Source organism: Salvelinus sp. IW2-2015, linkage group LG33 (genome assembly GCF_002910315.2).
Source record: "Salvelinus sp. IW2-2015 linkage group LG33, ASM291031v2, whole genome shotgun sequence".
Lineage (NCBI taxonomy): Eukaryota > Metazoa > Chordata > Actinopteri > Salmoniformes > Salmonidae > Salvelinus > Salvelinus sp. IW2-2015.
This window is the reverse complement of record NC_036872.1, coordinates 8,969,835-8,994,905: the sequence shown is the minus strand read 5'-3', so window position 1 is coordinate 8,994,905 and position 25,071 is coordinate 8,969,835. Positions and strand designations below refer to the sequence as shown.

Sequence of the window (25,071 nt, the reverse complement as noted above, 5' to 3'; positions counted from 1 at the left end):
TAGTCATTTAAACTTCTACCATAAACCATAATCCCTACCACAAACAGACCAATTCTAACACGCACACTCCCTCCATCTCTCTTTCTTTCTTCAGACAGGAAGTTTGGTGTGAAAGCCCGTCTAAACGGAGCTCTGAACGTCACTGTGAACCTGCTCAAACAGAACCTGCAGAACCACAAGCTGCTGCTGCCCTGCCTGCAGGTCCTACGGGTCTACTCCTCCAACTGTAAGTCTGACCCACACTTACTGGACTGACCCTACATTACAGTAGGAACCAGCAGTCTGACTGACAGTTACTAACTTAAACTACTGTAGCCATAGGAAACAAATCTGACAGACAATTACTAACCTAGCCTGTTGCCATGGGCAGGGTTCTCCGCAAAGAATGTAAGAGAAGCACGTCATGTACTGGCTGCCCCACTAATATACTGAACAAAAATATGAACGCAACATGTGACAATTTCAAATATTTTACTGAGTTGCAGTTCATATTAGGAAATCAGTCAATTTAAATCAATTCATTAGGCTCTAATCTATTGATTTCACATGACTGGGAATACAGATATGCATCTGTTGGTCACAGATACAGTTGAAGTCAGAAGTTTACATACACCTTAGCCAAATACATTTAAACTCAGTTTTTCACAATTCCTGACATTAAATCCTAATAAAAATTCCCTGTCTTAAGTCAGTTAGGATCACCACTTTATTTTAAGAATGTGAAATGTCAAAATAATAGTAGAGAGAATGATTTATTTCAGCTTTTATTTCTTTCATCACATTCCCAGTGGGTCAGAAGTTTACCTAAACTCAATTAGTTTTTGGTAGCATTGCCTTTAAATTGTTTAACTTGGGTCAAACGTTTCGGGTAGACTTCCACAAGCTTCCCACAATAAGTTGGGTGAATTTTGGCCCGTTCCTCCTGATAGAGCTGGTGTAACTGAGTCAGGTTTGTAGGCCTCCTTGCTCGCACACGCTTTTTCAGTTCTGCCCACAAATTTTCTATAGGATTGAGGTCAGGGCTTTGTGCTGACCACTCCAATACCTTGACTTTGTTGTCCTTAAGCCATTTTGCCACAACTTTGGAAGAATGCTTGGGGTCATTGTCCATTTGGAAGACCGATTTGCGACCAAGCTTTAACTTCCTGACTGATGTCTTGAAATGTTGCTTCAATATATCCATATAATTGTTCTTCCTCTTGATGCCATCTATTTTGTGAAGTGCAACAGTCCCTCCTACAGCAAAGCACCCCCACAACATGATGCTGCCACCCACGTGCTTCACGGTTGGGATGGTGTTCTTCGGCTTGCAAGCCTCCCCCTTTTTCCTCCAAACATATCGATGGTCATTATGGCCAAACAGTTCTATTTTTGTTTCATCAGACCAGAGGACATTTCTCCAAAAAGTACGATCTTTGACCCCATGTGCAGTTGCAAACCATAGTCTGGCTTTTTTTATGGCCATTTTGGAGCAGTGGCCTCTTCCTTGCTGAGCGGCCTTTCAGGTAAATGTCGATATAGGACTCATTTTACTGTGGATATAGATACTTTTGTACCTCCAGCATCTTCACATGGTCCTTTGCTGTTGTTCTTGGATTGATTTACACTTTTCGTACCAAAGTACGTTCATCTCCAGGAGACAGAACGCGTCTCCTTCCTGAGCGGTATGACTGCTGCGTGATCCCATGGTGTTTATACTTGCGTACTATTGTTTGTACGTGGTACCTTCAGGTGTTTGGAAATTGCTCCCAGGGATGAACCAGGTCTTGGCTGATTTCTTGTGATTTTCCCATGATGTCAAGCAAAGAGGCACTGAGTTTGAAGGTATCCCTTGAAATACATCCACAGTTACACCACCAATTGACTCAAATGATGTCAATTAGCCTATCAGAAGCTTCTAAAGCCATGACATAATTTTCTGGAATTTTCCAAGCTGTTTAAAGGCACAGTCAACTTAGTGTATGTAAACTTCTGACCCACCGGAATTGTGATACAGTGAATTATAAGTGAAATAATCTGTTTGTAAGCAATTGTTGAAAAAATGACTTGTGTCATGCACAAAGTAGATGTCCTAACCAACTTGCCAAAACTATAGTTTGTTAACAAGAAATGTGTGGAGTGTTTGAAAAACGAGTTTTAATGACTCCAACCTAAGTGTATATAAACTTCCGACTTCAACTGTACCTTAAAGAAAAAGTTTGGGTGTGGATCAGAAAACCAGTCAGTATCTGGTGTGACCACCAATTGCCTCATGCAGCTCCGACACATCTCCTTCGCATAGAGTTGAGCAGGCTGTTGACTGTGGCCTGTGGAATGTTGTTTCACTCCTCTTCAATGGCTGTGCAAAGTTGCTGGATATTGGTGGGAGCTGTCGTACTCGTTGATCCAGAGCATCCCAAACATGCTCAATGAGTGGAAACGTCTAGGAGAAACAACGGCTCAGACGCAAAGTGGTAGGCCACACAAGCTCACAGAACGGGACAGCTGAGTGCTGAAGCGTGTAAAAATCGTCTCTCCTCATTTGTAACACTCGCTACCGAGTTCCAAACTGCCTCTGGAAGCAACGTCAGCACAATATCTGTTTGTCGGGAGCTTCATGAAGTGGTTTTCTATGGTCAAGCAGCTGCACACAAGATCTTGATTACTCAAGATCACCATGCACAATGCCAAGTGTCAGCTAGAGTGGCGTAAAGCTCACCACCGTTGGACTCTGGAGCAGTGGAAACGTGTTTCTCTGGCATGATGAATCACGGTTCACCATCTGGCTGTCCGACGGATGAATCTGGGATTGGCGGATGCCAAGAGAACGCTACCTGCCCCAATGCGTAGTGCCAACGGTAAAGTTTGGTGGAGGAGGAATATTGGTCTGGGGCTATTTATAATGGTTCGGACTAGGCCCCTTAGTTCCAGTAAAGGGAAATCTGAACGCTACAGCATACAATGACATTGTAGACGATTCTGTGCTTCCAACTTTGTGGCAACCGTTTCGGGGAAGGCCCTTTTCTTGTTTCAGCATGACAATACCCCCGTGCACAAAGCGAGGTCCATACAGAAATGGTTTGTCGAGATCGGTGTGGAAGAACTTGACTGGCTTGCACAGAGCCCTGACCTCAAACCCATCGGGCACCTTTGGGATGAATTGGAACGCCGACTGCGAGCAAGGCCTAATCGCCCAACATCTGTACCCAACCTTACAAATGTGCTTGTGACTGAATGGAAGCACGTCCCAGCAGCAATGTTCCAGCATCTAGTGGAAAGCCTTCACAGAGGCTGTTATAGCAGCAAAGGGGGGACCAACTCCATATTAATGCCCATGATTTTGGAATGAGATGTTTGACGAGCAAGTGTCCACATACTTTTGGTCATGTAGTGTGTGTGTGTGTATTTCCTTTTCATTTATATATGTCCTTTATATACACTGCTCAAAAAAATAAAGGGAACACTTAAACAACACAATGTAACTCCAAGTCAATCACACTTCTGTGAAATCAAACTGTCCACGTAGGAAGCAACACTGATTGACAATACATTTCACATGCTGTTGTGCAAATGGAATAGACAAAAGGTGGAAATTATAGGTAATTAGCCAGACACCCCCAATAAAGGAGTGATTCTGCAGGTGGTGACCACAGACCACTTCTCAGTTCCTATGCTTCCTGGCTGATGTTTTGGTCACTTTTGAATGCTGGCGGTGCTYTCACTCTAGTGGTAGCATGAGACRGAGTCTACAACCCACACAAGTGGCTCAGGTAGTGCAGCTCATCCAGGATGGCACATCAATGCGAGCTGTGGCAAGAARGTTTGCTGTGTCTGTCAGCGTAGTGTCCAGAGCATGGAGGCGCTACCAGGAGACAGGCCAGTACATCAGGAGACGTGGAGGAGGCCGTAGGAGGGCAACAACCCAGCAGCAGGACCGCTACCTCCGCCTTTGTGCAAGGAGGAGTAGGAGGAGCACTGCCAGAGCCCTGCAAAATGACCTCCAGCAGGCCACAAATGTGCATATATATATAAAAGAGGCAATCTTTGGCACTAGATTGCGGGAAATGTCAGTTACAGGTGTTAAAAAACGCAACAATCTCTAAATCCAAAGGGGGGCACTGCTTAGTGTTGCCATAGGAACCATAAATCTGACTGACAGTTACTAACCTACTGTAGCCAACTCCTATATGATGTTATTGTTGAGGGCACTGAGGTTCAGTTTGTTTGTCTTCAGCTGTGAATGCTGTGTCCCTGGGGAAGAATGGAGTGCTGGAGCTCATGTTCAAAATCATCGGACCCTACAGCAAAAAGAACACCAGTCTGCTGAAGTAAGTGTGTGTGTGTGTGTGTGTGTGTGTGTGTGTGTGTGTGTGTGTGTGTGTGTGTGTGTGTGTGTGGGTGGGCTGTTTTTGACCCCTTTCTCTGGATGTCTTTTACTTAACAGAGTATCCCTGGACACACTGGGGGCCTTGCTCAAATCCAGTAAGTACTTTTCTTTCCATGCTCTCTGTCTGCAGTGTCTAAGGACAATGTCATGGTTTTTCAGTAACAGTGCTATTGTCTGTGCCGATTTACCAACCAGTGTGTCCTTCCCTCCCTCCCCCGCTCGCTCGCTTGCTCACTCTATCCATCCCTTCATCCTTCCCTTCCTCTCTCCATCACCCTGCCAATCCCTCTTTCTCCCTCCTCGCCATCCATCCCGCCCTCCCTCTCTGTCCATCCATCCCTCCCTCCCTCAGAGACGAATGCCCGGCGGGCGGTGGACCGGGCCCATGTGCCCGTCCTGCTGTACATCTACCAGGACTGGCACCGCAACGACACGCGCCACCGCCACATGTTGATCCGCAAGGGCGTCCTGGGCTGCCTGAAGAACATCACCAACATCAAGCTGGGCCGCAAGGCCTTTATCGACGCAGACGGGATGAGGATCCTCTACAACACCTCCACTGTGAGTACGGTGACAAAACTCCCCAAAAGTTGTGCCGGAGTCTGGTGTAGCGGTCTGAGTTTGCGACTCTGGACCACATACTCCTGGCGACGGGGGTTCGAGCCCCCCCCCTCTGTCTATGCACCTAGCCTTAACCCCAACTCTCTCTTCACAACACCCTCACCTCGAGTCTCACCTTTTACATTTACACCAACACTGATGGTAAATAATGAATCTGATGACGGTGAGGATGACGATCAGTAGTAATGATGGTGATGTGTTGTTAGGAGTGCCTTCCGGTTAGGACTCTGGACCCTCTGATCAACACCTCCAGCCTTATCATGAGGAAGTGCTTCCCCAAGAACCGCCTCCCTCTGCCCACTATCAAGAGTGTCTTCCACCACCAGCTGCCCCACGTACCGGCAGGAGGGCCCGTCGCTCAGCTCTACAACCAGCCCCTGGGGGGTGAGGCTCACACGCATACTATACTCACAATGCTTGCGAGCCACTTAGATCACCCCAATGGTCATTGCACACAGTTTACTCACACGCTCCACCACAGATGTCCCTTTCAGGAAGACCCATATACCAGTTCTACACCAAAGCCCCCATAGGGTAAGACTTGTCACAATAAGTAGTAGCCTAACCGCTACTGAGTCACACTCCTCAGTCTAGTATCACACTACTAACAAAGTAGAATACCGTCTCTCTTACATTAAGGAACTCTTAACTCAAGAACTTTCACTCTACTGACTGTTGTTCATTGATGTCACCTCACTCTTTAAGCCATGTGCAGGCTGCCCAATCAAGATGCCAGATGTTCTCTCTCTCTCTCTCTATCTATCTCTCTCCTCATCTCATTTCTGTCTGCTTATTCTCACAGTTGCCTGTAGGGTCGTTCCACCTTAAAAAGCACAAGAAAGAGGATTTTGTCACCCTGTATACTGGCCTTTGTGGTGGGAGTGGTGTGTGAAGGATCCGTGGGTGACTTTTGACATTTTCTGAGGAGGATTCCTCATGTTTTACTCATTGGTCTGAGGAAGTTTGGTCCAAATAGTTTTTTAGGTTACTATATTTATTGAATAGTATGTGAATCCTGTAAATTTAAAAGGGCTAATTTGGGTGCAGTCAATTAGCTTAATTTCTCAGAGATCAAATTATATTAAAAAAAAATAATGTTGCAGGAATGCTTATCTTATATGTTGCTGTGGAAACCATTTCAGAACAATCTGAGATGGGTGGGTGGGGGGGCAAGGCTTGCTAAAATGACATGGAACGACCCTGCAATCACCTCTCCTCTCATCTAGTGCACAATCCAACCAACCAATCTTGGCTGAGTTTCGCTAAAATCAGATCATATTTACCATTGGGATCATTTACCATTGGATTTAAGATTATTTTAGTGTTAAAGATTACGTTTTTTGGAAACTCACCCTAGACCATGTAACCAGTCCGGTTACGCCTTGATCTTGTAAACTGAAATTATAATTCCAATTTCAATTGTCCTCAATGCTTCTCTGAGAAGAATGTCAGTTTACTTCCTGGATTCATTGAATAACAGATTCACTGAATACTGAATAGAACTGGAATTGAGCCCAATCTTGCCTGTGTCCCTGTGTGTGGCTGCCAGTGGATGATGTGGTGGACGAGAGCGACGATAACGACGACGTTGAGACCGAGAACGACACAGAGAACGAGGAGGAAGATAAGGACCACCACGCCATGGTACAGGAACCATGACCGCAGCCTTTTCATTTAAACCACACCTTGTTTGACTGACTGCAAAATGACCACAGGACAGGTGACACTGCAGTGACCAGACCAACAGTGTGACCGCAACTATTACTGACCACCACCACAGCTGCTCTCTGTCCACATTCTCTCTGAATACACTGTTTTTTCCCGTTGGGATCCAGCGCCTGCTTATTTAGGTGTCTGATCATGTGTTCTCCCCTTGCAGAATGATGACATAGAAACAGACATCAATAAACTGCGACCCAAAGAGACCCATAGCAGGCCGTTTGAGGAGCTGAAGATCTATGAGAGATTCTTTCTGGAGCTTTCCGAGGATTTCCAGGTAATGCAGGACACCCTTTTGTGTCTTTAGTTGAATCTTCAACATCAATACATCAGATCAATATTGTAACATTCCACCTTAAAACCAGTGATTCCCCTATATTCATTGCCGCCACTCCAAAATATATTATTTAAAATATATATATACAGTACCAATCAAAAGTTTGGACATCTACTCATTCCAGGTTTTTCTTTTTTTTTTTTTTTTTCTTCTACGTTGTAGAATAATAGTGAAGACATCGCTATGAAATAACACGTATGGAATCATGTTGTAATTAAAAAAGTGTTAAACAAATAATATATTTTAGAGTTTAGATTCTTCAAAGTAGCCACCCTTTGCCTTGATGACAGCTTTGCACATTCTTGGCATTCTCTCAGCCAGCTTCACCTGTAATGCTTTTCCAACAGTCTTGAAGGAGTTCCCACATGCTGAGCACTTGTTGACTGCTTTTTCTTCACTCTGCGGTCCAACTCATCCCAGCCATCTCAATTGGGTTGAGGTCGGGTGATTGTGGAGGCCAGGTCATCTGATGATGCACTCCGTCACTCTCCTTAGTCAAATAGCCCTTACACAGCCTGGAGGTGTGTTGTGTCATTGTCCTGTTGAAAAACAAATGATAATCCTACTACGAGCAAACCAGATGGGATCGTGTATCGCTGCAGAATGCTGTGGTAGCCTTGCTGGTTAAGTGTGCCTTGAATTCTAAATAAATCACAGACAGTGTCACACGCAAAGCACCATCACTCCTCCTCCTCCATGCTTCACGGTAGAAACTACATATGTGGAGATCATCCGTTCACCTACTCTGCGTCTCACAAAGACACGGCAGTTGGAACCAAAAATTGCACATTTGGACTCATCAGACCAAAAGACAGATTTCCACCGGTCTAATGTCCATTGCTCGTGTTTCTTGGTCCAAGCAAGTCTCATTTTCTTATTGGTGTCCTTTAGTAATGGTTTCTTTGCAGCAATTTGACCATGAAGGCCTGATTCACGCAGTCTCCCCTGAACAGTTGATGTTGAGTTGTGTCTGCTACTTGAACTCTGAAGCATTTATTTGGGCTGCAATTTCTGAGGCTGGTAACTCTAATGAACTAAGTCTGGGTCTTCTTTTCCTGTGGTGGTCCTTATGAGAGACAGTTTCATCATAGCTCTTGATGGTTTTTGCGACTGCACTTGAAGAAGTTCTTGAAATCTTCCATATTGACTGACCTTCATGTCTTAAAGTATTGATCGACTGTCGTTTCTCTTTGCTTATTTGAGCTGTTCTTGCCATAATATGGACTTGGTTTTTTACCAAATAAGGCTATCTTCTGTATACCACCCCTACCTTGTCGCAACACAACTGATTGGCTCAAACGCATTAAGAAGGAAATAAATTCCTCAAATTAACTTTTAACAAGGCACACCTGTTAATTGAAATGCATTCCAGGTTTTCATGAAGCTAGTTGAGAGAATGCCAAAAACGTGCAAAGCTGTCATCAAGGCAAAGGGTGGCAACTTTGAAGAATTAAACATATTTAGTTTTGTTTAACACTTTTTTTGGTTACTACATGATTCTATATGTGTTATTTTATAGTTTTGATGTCTTCACTATTATTCTACAAGGAAATAGTAAAAATAAAGAAAAACCCTTGAATGAGTAGGTGTGTCCAAACTTTTGACTGGTACTGTGTGTGTGTGATGGATAGATATTTCTATCTATATTTAAAAAAAATTAAAAACATTTTTAAATTAAAAATAAAATGTAATCCTTTTTGGGTTGGTAAAATGTTTTCATTTAAAACCAGAAATATAGTATGTAGAAAAGATAATGGAGCTCTATATTTTTCAATTAAGATCATCTTTGAGAACTAAAAATTCAAAAGAATGTATTGCATGGGGGCCCCCATTGATTTTGTTATAATGTTTGAGTCACTCAGGCATAATAACATGGCATAAGGTATAGAATTGCAGGAAATAATCTTTAAAACAGCAGAATGTTGTCTGCGGCCAAGACGATGCTCTCAAAAATGTTCACCATTGGCCATGCCCACTACCACGCCCCCCCACGCTAACTTTGCCCCCGCTGCTGAAAAGAATCCTAGGGGAAACACTGTAAAACATACAGATGTGTGTTTTTCATGAGGGGACCACACTGGTAAGTGATCAGAAAGCTGCCTGTCGTCCTAAAGTTCAATCTCCTTTGTGTGTCTGCAGAGATTTAACTTTGATAACCCAAAGAGCGGTGTGACGGCCACCGCGGCAGCTCCAAAGTCTCAACGCCTCATCATTGTTCCCACCGCCCAGGCCTTGCCCCCGAAATACCCAACTGCTGCCCCCCTCCAGGAGGAGTGCCACCTGGCCAAAGGTGTACAACCCCACCCTGAAGCATCTCCTTTGGCCCCAGCCCCCACCCCGGCCCCAGTCCATACCCTGGACACCATCAATATCACCAAGGACCACGATGGCTGCTGTGACCACAGCCAAGTCCGACCACAGCCAGGGCTAGAGCAGGAGCTTGTGCAGGGGATGGAGCGGGTGGCCCTGGAGGGGACTGGGCCTCAGGGCGGGGCAGGGGGTGGAGGAGGGGTCAACAGGCACTATAGACAACCTCCCCTGCTGGCTGGGGGTGTGGCTGCCCGGCAAGGGGGCGGGGCAGAAGAGACGTTAGCAGAGGAGTGGGCAGAGGAGGAGGGAGGCGAGGGGGCGGTGCTGGAGGTGCCGGACACAGCGTTGCTCCTGCCGCTCCACGACCCTGACCTGTACGTGGAGATGGTGAAGAGCACACGCTCTGTGCCACAGTACTCAGAGGTGGCCTACCCAGACTACTTTGGCCACGTTGCGCCCACCTTCCGAGAACACATCCTGGAGAGGGTCTATGGCGTGCAGAGGTGAGACCCCTAGACGCTGATCTAGGTACGAAAGCAATGTGTCTGTTTTGCACTCCCTCTCCCCCCTGTTGTTTGAGATTAAGAGAACTGGACCAGTAGCTGCAATCAGTCAAATCGCTCAATGTCTCCTTGTGTCACCTCTTTCCACTGAAAAGGACTTATTTCCGGTAGTCGGGTGGCTCAAAGTAGTGTGGAGTCAAAGTGAAGGGTGGGTGTGTTCTGTTAGTGCTCTCCCCTGCTGCCACTGTGTGATGATGATGTCACTCAGTCCTCTGCCCCCCTACAGGACTAAGATCTTCCAGGACATTGAGAGGCTGATCCACCCCAATGACATCCTTGATAAAGTGGTCTACGACTTGGACATACAGAGGTGAGCGTCATCATCTTCAGTCCAGGAAACTTGGTGTGGGTGTCTGTGTGTCTCACGGTGGTGGTGTCTGTTGTTTCAGTTGCCCGGTGATTGATGACGGTGAATCTCTGAAGTTCAACTCTCAATTTGAGTCTGGCAACCTGAGGAAAGCTATTCAAGTCAGAAAGTGAGTATTGTGTCCCATTGTTACGTAAACTGGGAACAACATCAACATAAATGCATTTTTCATTAAGTATTTGTTAAATTCAACTTTGTCTCCCGTGCCCACGTGTGTGGCCGTTTTGGTTTGCCTAAAGGTTGAGCTGATGTGATCTGTGTGTGTTCCAGGTTTGAGTATGACTTGGTCCTAAACTCCGACATCAACAGTAACCACTACCACCAGTGGTTCTACTTTGAGGTGAGCGGCATGCGCGTGGGAGCGCCCTATCGCTTCAACATCATCAACTGTGAAAAGTCCAACAGCCAGTTCAACTACGGTGAGTGACTGACTGCCTTGGTCATTTTTTGTTGCATTATTTAGCCTTTGATGTGTGGCAAAGCTGCTCTGTTTAGATAGATATGCTAATTCAGTGTGTGGTGTATGTATATAATTAACCTCTCCTTAGTAAATTGACTGCATGTACTGTTTTGCAGGTATGCAGGTGCTGATGTACTCTGTTCAGGAGGCCATTAGTGGCAGGCCCCGTTGGGTTCGCACCGGAACGGACATATGTTACTACAAGTAGGTGTGATTGTCCTACTTTACCCCGCGAGCAGAGTCAGTATGACACAGCCCACCGGACAAGTAGTGCACCTGTCAGGAGAAACGAGCCCCGTTCCAAAACTTCTAAAATGCATCCTTCCTTTTGGGCCTGTCCCTTGAAGTAACCACTGATCTAAATTGGTTGTAATAGGGAAGGTAACCTTGCTTTCTCTTATCCAATAACTTCCTGATCTGTGTTTACCCCAAGCAATCGAAGAAGGAAGGAAGGTATTTGAACAGGTCCATCAAATAGCTTACTTGTTGGTCACTTTGGTAGGTCCTGGTGTCATGAGTCGGACTTTGTTCGCTGGTTTCTGTTTGTTATTGTATCAAGCATTTGTGAGCTTTTCAACCTCCTTTTACCCAGAAACCACTTCTCCAGGAGCTCGATAGCGGCAGGCGGTCAGAAGGGGAAGTCCTACTACACAATGACGTTCAGTATGACCTTCAACCACAAAGACGATGTCTGCTACTTCGCTTACCATTACCCCTACACCTACTCTACTCTGAAGGTACTATACACTGAGTGTACAAAACATTAAGGAAACCTGCTATTTCCATGACATAGACTGACCAGGTGAATCCAGGTGAAAGCTATGATTTCTTATTGACGTCATTTGTTGAATCCATTTAAATGACTATCGATGAAGGGGAGAAGACGGGTTAAAGAAGGACTTTTAAGCCTTGAGACAATTGAGACATGGATTGTGTATGTGTGCCATTCAGAGGGTGAATAGGCAAGACAAAATATTTAAGTGCCTTTGAACGGGGGTATGGTAGTAGGTGCCAGGTGCACTGGTTTGTGTCAAGAACTGCAATGCTGCTGGATTTTTCACGCTCAACAGTTTCCTGTGTGTATCAAGAATGGTCCAGCACCTAAAGGACATCTAGCCAACTTGACACAATTGTGGGAAGCATTGGAGTCAACATGGGCCAGCATTCCTGTGGAACGCTTTCAACACCTTGTAGAGTCCATGCCTGTTCTGAGGGCAAAAGGGAGGGTGCAACTCAATATTAGGAAGATGTTCCTAATGTTTGTTATACTCAGTGGCCGTAGCTTGCTATATAAAGCAGGCAGACAGGCATTGATGCATTCAGTTACTGTTCGATTTAACGTTAGAATGGGCAAACCGAGTGACCTAAGCGACTTTGAGCGTGGTATGATTGTCTATGCCAGGCACGCCGGTTCCAGTATCTCAGAAATGGCCGGCCTCCTGGGCTTTTCTAGGTATTACCGGGAATGGTGCGAGAAACAAAAAACATCCAGTCAGGGGCAGGCCTGTGGGCGAAAACAGCTCGTTGATGAGAGGTCGAAGGAGAATGGCAAGAATCGTGCAAGCTAACAGGTGGGCCACAAACAGGTAAATAACAGCGCAGTACAACAGTGGTGTGCAGAATGGCATCTCGGAATGCACATGTCGTCGATCCTTGTCACGGATGGGCTATTGCAGCAGACGACCACACTGGGTTCCACTATCAGCTAAAAACAAGAAGTAGCGGCTCCAGTGAGCACACAATCACCGGACAATTGAGGAGTGGAAAAACATCGCCTGGTCCGACAAATCCCGGTTCCTGTTGCGTCATGCTGATGGCAGAATCAAGATTTGACGTTATCGGCATGAGTCCATGGATCCATCCTTCCTGGTGTACCACCAATCTGCAGCAACTGCGTGATGCTATCGCGTTAGCATGGATCAACATCCATGTGGAACGTTTCCAACTTGTAGAAACCATGCCCTGACAAATTCAGGCTGTTCAGGAGGCAAAGGGGGGTCCGACCCGGTACTAGATGGGTGTACCTAATAAACTGGCCGATGAGTTTATATCACTACCCCTATACCTACTCTAAAGGTAATATATTTCTACACCTACTCTACAGGTATAAAACATAAATAACCTCTGGAAAAACTGTTTCACAGTTTTGGAGATTGAACATGTTAATTAGTTGAGGTGCAGTGGCTTGTGAAAGTTTTCACCCCCTTGGCATTTTCTCTATTTTGTTGCCTTACAACCTGAAATTAAAATTGATTGTTGGGGGGGTTGTACATTTTGATTTACACAACATGCCTACCACTTTGAAGATGCGATTTTTGTGTGAAACAAACAAGACATAAGAACAGAACTTGAGAGTGCATAACTATTCACCCCTTCCCCAAAGTCAATACCCTCCCCAAAGTCAATACTTTGTAGAGCCACCTTTTGCAGCAATTACAGCTGCAAGTCTCTTGGGGCATGTCTCTAAAAGCTTGGCACATCTAGCCACTGGGATTTTTTACCATTCTTCAAGGCTAAACTGCTCCATCAAGTTGGATGGGTTCTGCTGGTGTGCAGCAATATTTAAGTCATACCACACATTCTCAATTGTATTGAGGTCTGGGCTTTGACTAGGCCATTCCAAGACATTTAAATGTTTCCCCTTAAACCACTAAAGTGTTGCTTTAGCAGTATGCTTAGGGTCATTGTCCTGCTGGAAGGTGAACCTCCATCCCAGTCTCAAATCTCTGGAAGACTGAAAGGTTTCCCTCAAAAATGTCGCTGTATTTAGCGCCATCCATTATTCCTTCAATTCTGACCAGTTTCCCCAGTCCCTGCCAATGAAAAACTGTGTTCTTGGGATGGTGTTCTCGGGGTGATGAGAGCGTTTTCCTTGATGGCCAAAAAGCTCAATTTTAGTCTCATCTGACCAAAGTACCTTCTTCCATATGTTTGGGGAGTCTCCCACATGCCTTTTGGCAAACACCAAACACAAATATTAATTTCCACAAAGTTTGCTGCTTCAGTGTGTTTAGATGTTTGTCAGATGTTACTTTGGAATACTGAAGTATAATTACAAGCATTTCATAAGTGTCAAAGGCTTTTATTGACAATTACACGAAGTTGATGCAAAAAGTAAATATTTGCAGTGTTGACCCTTCTTTTTCAAGACCTCTGCAATCTGCCCTGGCATGCTGTCAATTAACTTCTGGGCCACATCCTGACTGATGGCAGCCCATTCTTGCATAATCAATGCTTGGAGTTTGTCAGAATTTGTGGGTTTTTGTTTGTCCACCCGCCTCTTGAGGATTGACCACAAGTTCTCAATGGGATTAAGGTCTGGGGAGTTTCCTGGCCATGAACCCAAAATATCGATATTTTGTTCCCCGAGCCACTTAGTTATTACTTTTGCCTTATGGCAAGGTGCTCCATCATGCTGGAAAAGGCATTGTTTGTCACCAAACTGTTCCTGGATGGTTGGGAACAGTTGCTCTCGGAGGATGTGTTGGTACCATTCTTTATTCATGGCTGTGTTCTTAGGCAAAATTGTGAGTGAGCCCACTCCCTTGGCTGAGAAGCAACCCCACACATGAATGGTCTCAGGATGCTTTACTGTTGGCATGACACAGGACTGATGGTAGCGCTCACCAAGCTTTTTTCCGGATGCCCCAAACAATCGGAAAGGAGATTCATCAGAGAAAATTACTTTACCCCAGTCCTCAGCAGTCAATCCCTGTACCTTTTGCAGAATATCAGTCTGTCCCAAGTGTTTTTCCTGGAGAGAAGTGGCTTCTTTGCTGCCCGTCTTGACACCAGGCCATCCTCTAGAAGTCTTCGCCTCACTGTGTGTGCAGATGCACTTACACCTGCCTGCTGCCATTCCTGAGCAAGCTCTGTACTGGTGTGCCCCGATCCTGCAGCTGAATCAACTTTAGGAGACGGTCCTGGCGCTTGCTGGACTTTCTTGGGCGCCCTGAAGCCTTCACAACAATTGAACCGCTCTCCTTGAAGTTCTTGATGATCCGATAAATGGTTGATTTAGGTGCAATATCCTTGCCTGTGAAGCCCTTTTTGTTGCAAAGCAATGATGACGGCATGTGTTCCTTGCAGGTAACCATGGTTGACAGAGGAAGAACAATGATTCCAAGCACCACCCTCCTTTTGAAGCTTCCAGTCTGTTATTCGAACTCAATCAGCATGACAGAGTGATCTCCAGCCTTGTCCTCGTCAACACTCACACCTATGTTAAGAGAGAATCACTGACATGATGTCAGCTGGTCCTTTTGTGGCAGAGCTGAAATGCAGTGGAATGTTTTTTGGGATTCAGTTAATTTGCATGCAAAGAGGGACTTTGCAATTCATCGATCACTCTTCATAACATTCTGGAGTATATGTAAATTGCCATCATACAAACTGAGGCAGCAGACTTTGTGAAAATTCATATTTGTGTCATTCTCAAACCTTTTGGCCACAACTGTGTGTGTGTGTGTGTGTGTGTGTGTGTGTGTGTGTGTGTGTTATATATATATATATATATATGTTATATATATATATATATATATACTGCTCAAAAAAATAAAGGGAACACTTAAACAACACAATGTAACTCCAAGTCAATCACACTTCTGTGAAATCAAACTGTCCACTTAGGAAGCAACACTGATTGACAATAAATTTCACATGCTGTTGTGCAAAAAGAATAGACAAAAGGTGGAAATTATAGGCAATTAGCAAGACACCCCAAAAAAGGAGTGATTCTGCAGGTGGTGACCACAGACCACTTCTCAGTTCCTATGCTTCCTGGCTGATGTTTTGGTCACTTTTGAATGCTGGCGGTGCTCTCACTCTAGTGTAGCATGAGACGAGTCTACAACCCACACAAGTGGCTCAGGTAGTGCAGTCATCCAGGATGGCACATCAATGCGAGCTGTGGCAAAAAGGTTTGCTGTGGCTGTCAGCGTAGTGTCCAGAGCATGGAGGCGCTACCAGGAGACAGGCCACAGTACATCAGGAGACGTGGAGAGCGTAGGAGGGCAACAACCCAGCAGCAGGACCGCTACCTCCGCCTTTGTGCAAGGAGGTGCACTGCCAGAGCCCTGCAAAATGACCTCCAGCAGGCCACAAATGTGCACTAGCTTGCACACAGGTGGACTTTATTTAACTAATTATGTGACTTCTGAAGGTAATTGGTTGCACCAGATCTTATTTAGGGGCTTCATTGCAAAGGGGGTGAATACATATGCACACACCAATTATAATTTTTTTTGAATTAAACAAGTAATTTTTTTCATTTCACTTCACCAATTTGGACTATTTTGTGCATGTCCATTACACGAAATCCAAATAAAAATCTATTTAAATTACAGGTTGTAATGCAAGAAAATAGGAAAAACGCCAAGGGGGTGAATACTTTTGCAAGGCACTGTACTACTTTACTAGCCCAACGGAGGTCCACTGTTGTGTAAAGCCTCCTTATTGGCTGTGTTCCTGCCCAGATGCACCTTCAGAAGCTGGAGGCGCTGCGAACCCCTCAGATCTACATGCGCCAGGACGTCCTGTGTGAGACTCTTGGTGGTAACAGCTGCCCCCTCCTCACCATCACCGCCATGCCCGAGTCCACCAGCAACGACCAGATCTGCCAGTTCAGTGAGTACTGACTGACTACTGTGGTGGGGACTGACCTAGGATGACTTAAAGATATCACTGTCTCTCTGTCACATTACTGTCTCATCCTTCTTTGGGGGGGAGGGGGTGTTGCTGAGTGTATTTTTATGTGATGTATGTTTGTGTGTGTCCAGGGAACCGTCCTCTGGTGTTCCTGTCAGCGCGAGTGCATCCAGGGGAGACCAATGCCAGCTGGGTGATGAAGGGCACCCTGGAGTTCCTGATGGGCAGCAGCCCCCTGGCACACAGTCTCAGGGAGGCCTACATCTTCAAGATAGTCCCCATGCTCAACCCTGACGGAGTGGTCAACGGCAAGTAAGTGTACACACACACACAACTAGAATGTGCGTATGAACGTGTGCACATACTTGGCATTTACACACACAAACTGAATACTACAGTGCCTTCAAAAAGTATTCACACCTCTTGAGTTTTTCCACATTTTGTTTTTACAAAGTGGCGTTAAAATTGATTGAATTGTCATTTTTGGTCAACGATCTAAACAAAATAATCTTATGTCAAAGTGGAAGAAAAATTCTAATATGTGAGAAGAATAAAAAGAAAAATAGAACACTATCTTGATTAGATAAGTATTCAACCCCTTGAGACATGTTAGAATCACCTTTGGCAGAGATTACATCTGTGAGTCTTTCTGGGTAAGTCTCTACAACCTTTCCACATCTGGATTGTGCAACATTTGCCCATTATTATTTTCTAAATTCTTCACGTTCTGTTAAATTGGAAGTTGATCATTGCTAGATAACCATTTTCAGGTCTGGCCATAGATTTTCAAGCAGATTTAAGTCAAAACTGTAACTTGGCCACTCAGGAACATTCACTGTCTTCTTGGTAAGCAACTCCAGTTTAGATTTGGCATTGTGTTTTAGGTTATTATTCCTGCTGAAGGTGAATTCAGTTTTCTCCTATCACAGTCATTAAACTCTGTTACTGTCTTAAAGTCACCATTGGCCTCGTGGTAAAATCCCTGAGCGGTTTCCTTCCTCTCCGGCAACTGAGTTAGGAAGGATGCCTGTATCTTTGTAGTGACTGGGTGCATTGATACACCATCCAAAGTGTAATAAGTAACTTCACCATGCTCAAAGGGATATTCAATGTCATCTTTTTGTTTTTATTCTTATTTATGTGACTTGCACATTTTCTACTCCCAAACTTATTTAGGCTTGCCATAACAAAGCGGTTGAATACTTATTGACTCTAAACATTTCAGCTTTTAATTTGTAATTAACGTTGACATTATGGGGTATTGTGTGTAGGCCAGTGACACGAAATCTCAATTAAATCAATTTAAAATTCAGGCTTTAACACAACAAAATGTGGAAAAGGTCAAAGGGTGTGAATACTTTCTGAAGGCCCTGTATATAACAACAACTCTATTTCTTCAACCTGTTTCTCCCTCTACCACTCTCCCTCCAGTCACCGTTGTTCTCTGAGTGGGGAGGATCTGAACCGACAGTGGCAGAGCCCCAGCCCTGAGCTGCATCCTACCATTTACCACACCAAGAGCCTGCTGCAGTACCTCGCCGCCATCCAGAGGGCGCCACTGGTGAGCCCAACCACGCGTACATACCGTAACCACCATATGCGTGCCGTAGCCCACAATACCCTTACAGCGCTGGTTGCACGTGGCTAACTCGGTCATGCTAACCCTTAGCCATAACCTTGTCACTTTCCCTAACGGTCGTGGCGGGAGAGCCAGACTGACGTTCGACTGTCTTCATACATTCAGTCGTCCACTTCCCTGTTGGTGACTTGAGTCCTCTCCCTCCCTCTGGTGTGTAGGTGTTCTGTGACTACCACGGTCACTCCCGGAAGAAGAACGTGTTCATGTACGGTTGTAGTTTGAAGGAAACCGTATGGCAGACCAACATCAGCGCGACATCCTGTGAGCTACACGAGGACCTTGGCTACAGGGTGAGAGACACACATACAGTACACATACAGTACACTCACACATATACTGAACGCAACAGATTTTACGGAGTTACAGTTCGTATAAGGAAATCAGTCAATTGAAATACATTCATTAGGTCCTAATCTATGAATTTCACATGACTGGAAATACAGATGTGCATCTGTTGGTCACAGGCCCCTTAAAATAAAAAGGTAGGGGTGTAGATCAGAAAAACCAGTCAGTATCTTGTGTGACCACCATTTCCATTAGCTGCTGTGCATTATCATGCTGAAACATGAGGTGGGTGATGGCGTCGGATGAATGGCACGACAATGGACCTCAGGATCTCGTCATGGTATCTCTGTGCATTCAAATTGCCATCGATAAAATGCAATTGTGTTCATTGTCCGTAGCTTAAGCCTGCCCATACCATAGTCCCACCGCCACCATGGGGCACTCTGTTCACAACGTGGATATCAGCAAACCGCTCGACCACACAACGCCGTACATGTGGTCTGCTGTCGTGAGGACAGTTGGACGTACTGCCAAATTCTCTAAAATGACTTGAGGCGGCTTATGGTCGAGAAATTAACATTAAATTCTCTGTAAACAGCTCTGGTGGATATGCCTGCGGTCAATATGCCAATTGCACGTTTCCCAAAAATTTGAGACGTGGTATTGTGTTGAGTGACAAAACTGCACATTTTAGTGGCCTTTTATTGTCCCCGGCACAAGGTGCACCTGTGTAATGATCATGCTGTTTAATCAGCTTCTTGAAATGCCACACCTGTCAGGTGGATGGATAATCTTGGCAAAGGAGAAATGCTCACTAACAGGGATTTAAACAAATTTGTGCCCAAAATTTGAGAGAAATACGCTTTTTGTACTTACGGAACATTTCTGGTATCTTTTATTTCAGCTCATGGGGCCAACACTTTACATGTTGCGTTTTATATTTTTGTTCAGGGCACTTACACACACACACACACTGACTGTTTCTCTTTCAGATCATCTCCTATCCATCCATAGCGAATCCTCTCTCCGACACAAACGAGCCCGCACTGGCTGTTGTTTATAGGTGTTGCACTCCAACTCTTCTCCCCTTCTCCCTCCCTCAGACTCTGCCTAAGATCCTGTCCCAGACGGCGCCGGCCTTCAGCATGGCCAGCTGCAGCTTTGTGGTGGAGCGCTCCAAGGAGGCCACGGCCCGCGTGGTGGTGTGGAGGGAGATCGGAGTCCAGCGGAGCTACACCATGGAGAGCACACTCTGTGGCTGTGACCAGGGCAAATACAAGGTGGGGGTGTATCCCAGCAATGACAAATGCAAGGGGTGTGTGTGTGTGTGTGCTGTGGAGTGTGTCGATACAGCCTTGTGTGTGTGTGTGTGGACCAAGAACCAGCAGGGGGAGCCATAGTCCTGTAAATCATACTGTTAGTGACTCAAAGCTGTTTGTGTGTGTGTGTGTGTGTGTGTGTGCACGCTCCATGATGACTGAGTTCATGTTCGGTCTATGAGTGTCCAGTGAGTGCAGAAACCTCTGTCAGCTCCTCTCCCCCTCTCAGCACTGGGGTTGCCAATGTCAACATCTGCAGAGCCCAGGGGCAGGCTAGGGTTGCCTGTTTTGCATGGTCCCTCTCCTTCCATCCCTGCTGATTAAGTTATGCATGTGGAGGGGGAAAGTGTTTGGACAGATGTGCAGGGATCGTATTTTGTTGAGGTTCTATTTCCCATGGTCCCGCCAGGCCCGTGTCCTCTTTTTAGTTCTGCTCCGAGTCTTAACGCACTGCAACAGTCATGTTTCTGCTACAGGCGTTTTACTGGAAGCCCAGTAAAGGCTCTCCATTTCTGTCCCAGAGCTTGCACGTGGGACAGAAGTGTGTGTGATAATAATTAGGTAGGTGCTTATAGTTGTCCTGTTTCACACATGTACAGGTCTGTATCATAAGCATGTGTAAATTGGAAATGTGTTTTTTGCTTCTCCCAACTCTCCCGGAGAGTGGCGTCATGGCCAGGGTCAGCCATTATCAACGGAGACCTTGAATCAATTAGGGTTAAGTGCCTTGCTCAAGGGCACATTGACCGATTTTTCACCTTGTCGCTTTAACCACTAGGCTACCTGCTGTGTGTGCGTGTGCAGTGTTTGTAAGTGTTAATTATGTGTGCTTGTGTACACGCATGGGTATATACAATGTGTTTGTACAGTAAGTGTTAATAATGTGTGTGTCCAGGGGCTCCAAATAGGCACTAGGGAGCTGGAGGAGATGGGAGCCCAGTTCTGTGTGGCTCTGCTCAGGCTGAAGAGACTGACCTCGCCCCTGGAGCTGAGGAACCACGCCCACCTTCTGGACGTCGAGAGTGACCTGATCGAGACACGTTGCAAAGTCACCAGGTCAGACACATGCACACACCAAGGTTATTATAGTAAACAAAAACTGACATTGAAAATCTATACTGACACTTATCTTTGAATGCAAAACTAACTAATATAAAATAAAACTCATCATAAATTATGTTTTAGTTTTTTTCTTCTTGGGGTAAAAATCGAATGGGGTTTTCAATCTTCTGAATCTGGTGGTTAAATTCTGCCCGTAGATGCCGATGTTTCAAATAGGCTTAGCTGGTGCGTTACTATCAATAGTTATCACTAGCTAACAGGGAAGAAATCCGAGGGCGAGCACGGGGCGTGACTGGGCCAAGCTAGAGCAGCTTGTGAAGTTGCTGGAGCCGTTCGCAATCCACACCGACCATCTTCAAACTGACAGCCAGTCGCTGTCTGATGTGGTGCTCTGCCTTCTCAACCTTGAGGCACACTTGCAGTCAACTAGTGTTGCAAAACAGTTGGGACAGGTCCTCCTGAAGTCACTGTGTGAGCGCTTCGCATGCATACTGAATCCTCTGGCAGCCAACTTTCATCCAACCCCTGCAGCAGCTTGCCTGATGGACCCAAGTCTCTGGCACTTCGCTCAACAGAAATGGAGCCACTGATGAGGGAAGCAGTCTTTTGTACTTCAGCAAATAGGACAGTGCAGCCGTGGAGCAGCACAAACCCCCGAAACGATGCCAGCACGTTGAATCCAGCAAGCATCTCGACCACAGTTCTTCAGAAATATAGGTTCCTCACAGTGAAGATTGTGTCTGAGGTCACTGTGCAGCCGGAGCGTCAACCTGGCAGGGCATTAAGTGGCCTGTGTGAGCTGCAGAAATACCTGGAAGAGGTAAAGGGGGGCGTGTTTACAGAGTCACCTCTCCAGTTCTGCCAGGCAAGGATGGCTGTTTATCCAAAGCTGTGCCCTGTGGCACTGGATATGTTTTCTGCCCCTGCATCCCAAGCGTTAGAGGAGAGAATATTCAGCGTGTCATCAGGCTTGAGAAACCGAACGACAACCTCTCTGGAACGCAGAGTCTTCTTGAAGATGAACCAGAAATGATTGATCGGTTGAACAGAAACACATACACACACTGGCTGGCTGTGAACTGATAGATTTGCTTATGCTTTTTGCTGTCGTTGCAGTTATTTTTTATATCTTTTTGTTTATTTTTTTTACTCCAAAAACAAACTTATACGAACAACAACTTACAGAAACACTCATTTCTAGACTACATTTCATCTGCCCTGACCCTTATGGTCACACCAGCTGTTTTTATTTTCCCTATTTTCTTGCATCAGTCTAGGCGCTTATCCTTTTAAGTCACATTGGGATAGATGTATCATTTAAACCTAACCAAACCTACGTCCTAGCCATGGAGTTGTATGGAGTCCTCTAGTGGCCAAAAGCCTTTGTTAGCATGTGCAGCACCATTGAGGACTTTTGACATTTTGACTTAGTCAACTGGGAGGGACTTTCAACTTCATTGGCTGATCCCTCCCGATGACCCGATTGGCATGGCCTGATGGCCCGGTTGGAGTCGTGACAGCCGAGTCATCAGGAAGGATAAGCCAATGATTTGTACTCATGAAGAAGAAAATGTACTCTTTCAAGATGGAGATGGCCTCAATGGCGCTGCCCATGCTCTCACAGACGCCATCATGATACAGAGATGTTATGTCTACCCAAGTCTATGGTCCTGGCCCATCACCTTATGTATTACTGCCCCCCAGTGGCAAGGAGTGACATCCCCAAAAAACAAACTATGCAAATAACACGTAAATGGCTCCTAGCCTCCCACGAATAGGCTACATTTATCCCTAACTCTAAAACTGCAACTAAATAATATAAAAATGAAATGGAAGTATTTATCAAACTGAAACAAAATAAAAAATAGTAAATCAAGCCTAAAAATGAACTGAAACTAAACTGAATTTCAAATAAATCGAACAACTAGTATTAAATCACAAAACTGTAATAACCTTTGTACACACACACACACATACTCTCCAACTTTCTAACCATACATGATCCACTAGTTGAATTGCCAGTTGCAGTGTGGCCAGCACTCAGGACAGTAGTGTAGCTGCATTGTTCGTTATCATCATCTTTAGCATCCTCATGACCTGTCAATGTGGCTCCTTCTAACAAATCTCTCCTCATGTCTTGATTTATCCATGTATAATTGATGTATTTATTTATTGAAACCCATCAAGTAGCCAGGTTAGAGACCTCGGGGCTTGGCTATAGGATCATAACAGTTTTTACGATTTTATGCTTTTTATCATTTAATATTTAATCATCAGACCCATGATATCATAATAATAAGAAGATTGGAATTGTGTGTGTGTGTATGTGTGTAACCTGTGTGTGTGTGTAACCTGGCTGCTTGATGTGTGTGTGTGTGTGTATGCACATGCTGCGTGTGTCTGTGGCCTTTGTGTGCTGTGTGTGTGTGGCTGGTCCAGAGTGAGTGAGTGTGGCCCTTGCAATATTTCTCTAATGGACTGTAATGGCTCAAGCTCTCTCACTCTGGGATCTTAACACTCCTCTCTAGACAGCACTCTGTCCATCCAGCCCATTACACAATTACACCCCGTCACACCCTCCTCCTAATCCACTTTACCTCTCTCTGGGGCGGGGTGAGGGGGGAGCAGGGGTCAATATCTGAACCCCCTCATCCACTGTCTCCATGGGATCCTCTTTCAAAGCCCTCACACCATTAAAAACCATTAAAAACCACTAAAACCACTAAACCTCTGAGACGTTTAACCATTAAACCACTAAACTGACGCATAAAAAGAGAAAACGATTAGTGATTTAATGGGATTTTTGTTGTTGGGTTAGTGTACTTTTTATTACCTGTCACTAGTTTTATCTTTCTGAATTTCTTTCTGAAATCATTTATATTTAATTTCTGTCCAGGCCCAGGTTCAAATCATTTTTGTTTGCTTTCAAGTACTTAGATGTTTTTAAATTGAGCCTGCCTAGAATAATGGACTGACTGTTTGTTGTTGTCCAGCAGCAGCCCAAGTACGTACGTGCTGGAGGACGAAGAGCACTCCTTCATGGAGGAGGTGGACTACAGCGCAGAGAGTGGCGATGAACCCGACATCGACCCCGACACCGCAGACCCCCACGATAACCGCCTCTCCGACTCCGAGTCCAACAACCACAGAGACTCACTCACCTAGCTCAAACCCCCTGACCACTACTTAACCACTCTTCACCCTGTCCCTTTTGTGACCCGAGCTCGAGGAATTTCTCCTGACCATGTTGTGACCTACCTACGAAAAACTCAGGCCTAGGAGCCAGAGTTTTTTTCCCCTGGTCAGGACAAGTGTTCAGGAAAAACTCCTGTCTCTACAGCATAGTCCAAGCCACAAACTCGTGTTGCCTCCTAGATGAAACAGACCTTATTTTACTTCCCCTCCTACCCCCACCTCCCAGATATCCCCCATAATGCTCTGACCTCACTCCTCCCCCCCTGGCCTTGGTGCATTATGGATATCACATCCATACTTATCTGCCTTGCATAACTCAAACAGATATAGATAGATTGGTCAGAAGTGTTGTACAACGAATAGACACATTAGATAAATAACACACGTTAACACAATGGTTTTGGTGCAATGTCCCCATTTGTCATGAAAATGTCAAAAGTGTTACACACAGAGAATCTATAAATCTCTATTTACATAATGTATGTCTATGTAATTATATCGTTACACACAAGTTGAAATGGAATGTACACCTCGGTCGTATTTACATAAAGACTGCAGTATTACACAATGACCAACTAGTAGCAGTAACGCACAATTAGCATAAACAGGAAGTTAGCAAGCAAAGTAGAACCATTTGCACATGTAGCAAATCAACATACATACCGTACACATGAACCCCGAGGTACAGGAGAGAACAATCCTCACCTAAAAGGTCAGAAGCTCAGCCCAAAGCTGAAGTTGATGTTGTGGCTCTATTTTGCGGTACTGAGAAGTACATGTATTTCTCCAGTCTGTCTGTAAGCTTAGTTGGTTGCCCGTACACTGCAATGGTACTCAATTTTAGAAAGGTTGTTGCTTTTTGAGAGTAGCATAAGATATTTGTTTTAGTATTTTTTTCTTCTAGATGTAGGTGTTACGTTTCGGTTGCGTATGTACAGTCAGTGCATGGCTATTTAATGTTATTTTTGTAATTTATTTTGTTATTTTATTTGTGAGAAGAGGCCCTGTATGTATATGAGGAAGTATGTGTGTGTTTGGCGTGTGTATGTGTTTTTGCTAGATGGAAATGATAGTCTACCATAGTGCAGCCAAACGCTCAAGGTGTTTGTGGGAGTAAAAAAAGCAACCTGGGCGAAACCTTTTAATTTGATTGTAAACACACATAAGTTGAAGCTTGCTATG

General features: G+C 45.0%; 1 protein-coding gene across 5 annotated transcripts in view; it reads left to right on the top strand.

The window, feature by feature from the left end:
* Nucleotides 1-24,538, top strand: part of LOC111958038 (cytosolic carboxypeptidase 1) — a 44,358-nt gene extending 19,820 nt beyond the window's left edge. For 3 of the 5 annotated variants that reach the window (XM_023979212.2, XM_023979211.2, XM_023979213.3), the window contains exons 7-26: nt 95-226; nt 4,214-4,307; nt 4,424-4,461; nt 4,719-4,927; nt 5,194-5,371; nt 6,537-6,631; nt 6,867-6,983; nt 9,183-9,856; nt 10,125-10,226; nt 10,306-10,392; nt 10,554-10,702; nt 10,860-10,947; nt 11,336-11,480; nt 16,218-16,368; nt 16,521-16,701; nt 17,821-17,950; nt 18,187-18,318; nt 19,417-19,593; nt 20,528-20,688; nt 23,688-24,538. In XM_023979212.2, coding sequence (XP_023834980.1) covers nt 95-226; nt 4,214-4,307; nt 4,424-4,461; nt 4,719-4,927; nt 5,194-5,371; nt 6,537-6,631; nt 6,867-6,983; nt 9,183-9,856; nt 10,125-10,226; nt 10,306-10,392; nt 10,554-10,702; nt 10,860-10,947; nt 11,336-11,480; nt 16,218-16,368; nt 16,521-16,701; nt 17,821-17,950; nt 18,187-18,318; nt 19,417-19,593; nt 20,528-20,688; nt 23,688-23,859 — 3,212 coding nt within the window. In that variant the 3' untranslated portion in view covers nt 23,860-24,538. The remainder of the gene's footprint in view (nt 1-94; nt 227-4,213; nt 4,308-4,423; nt 4,462-4,718; nt 4,928-5,193; nt 5,372-6,536; nt 6,632-6,866; nt 6,984-9,182; nt 9,857-10,124; nt 10,227-10,305; nt 10,393-10,553; nt 10,703-10,859; nt 10,948-11,335; nt 11,481-16,217; nt 16,369-16,520; nt 16,702-17,820; nt 17,951-18,186; nt 18,319-19,416; nt 19,594-20,527; nt 20,689-23,687) is intronic. The other 2 variants (XM_023979215.2, XM_023979214.2) reach the window with 2 other exon arrangements.
* Nucleotides 24,539-25,071: the final 533 nt, after the last annotated feature.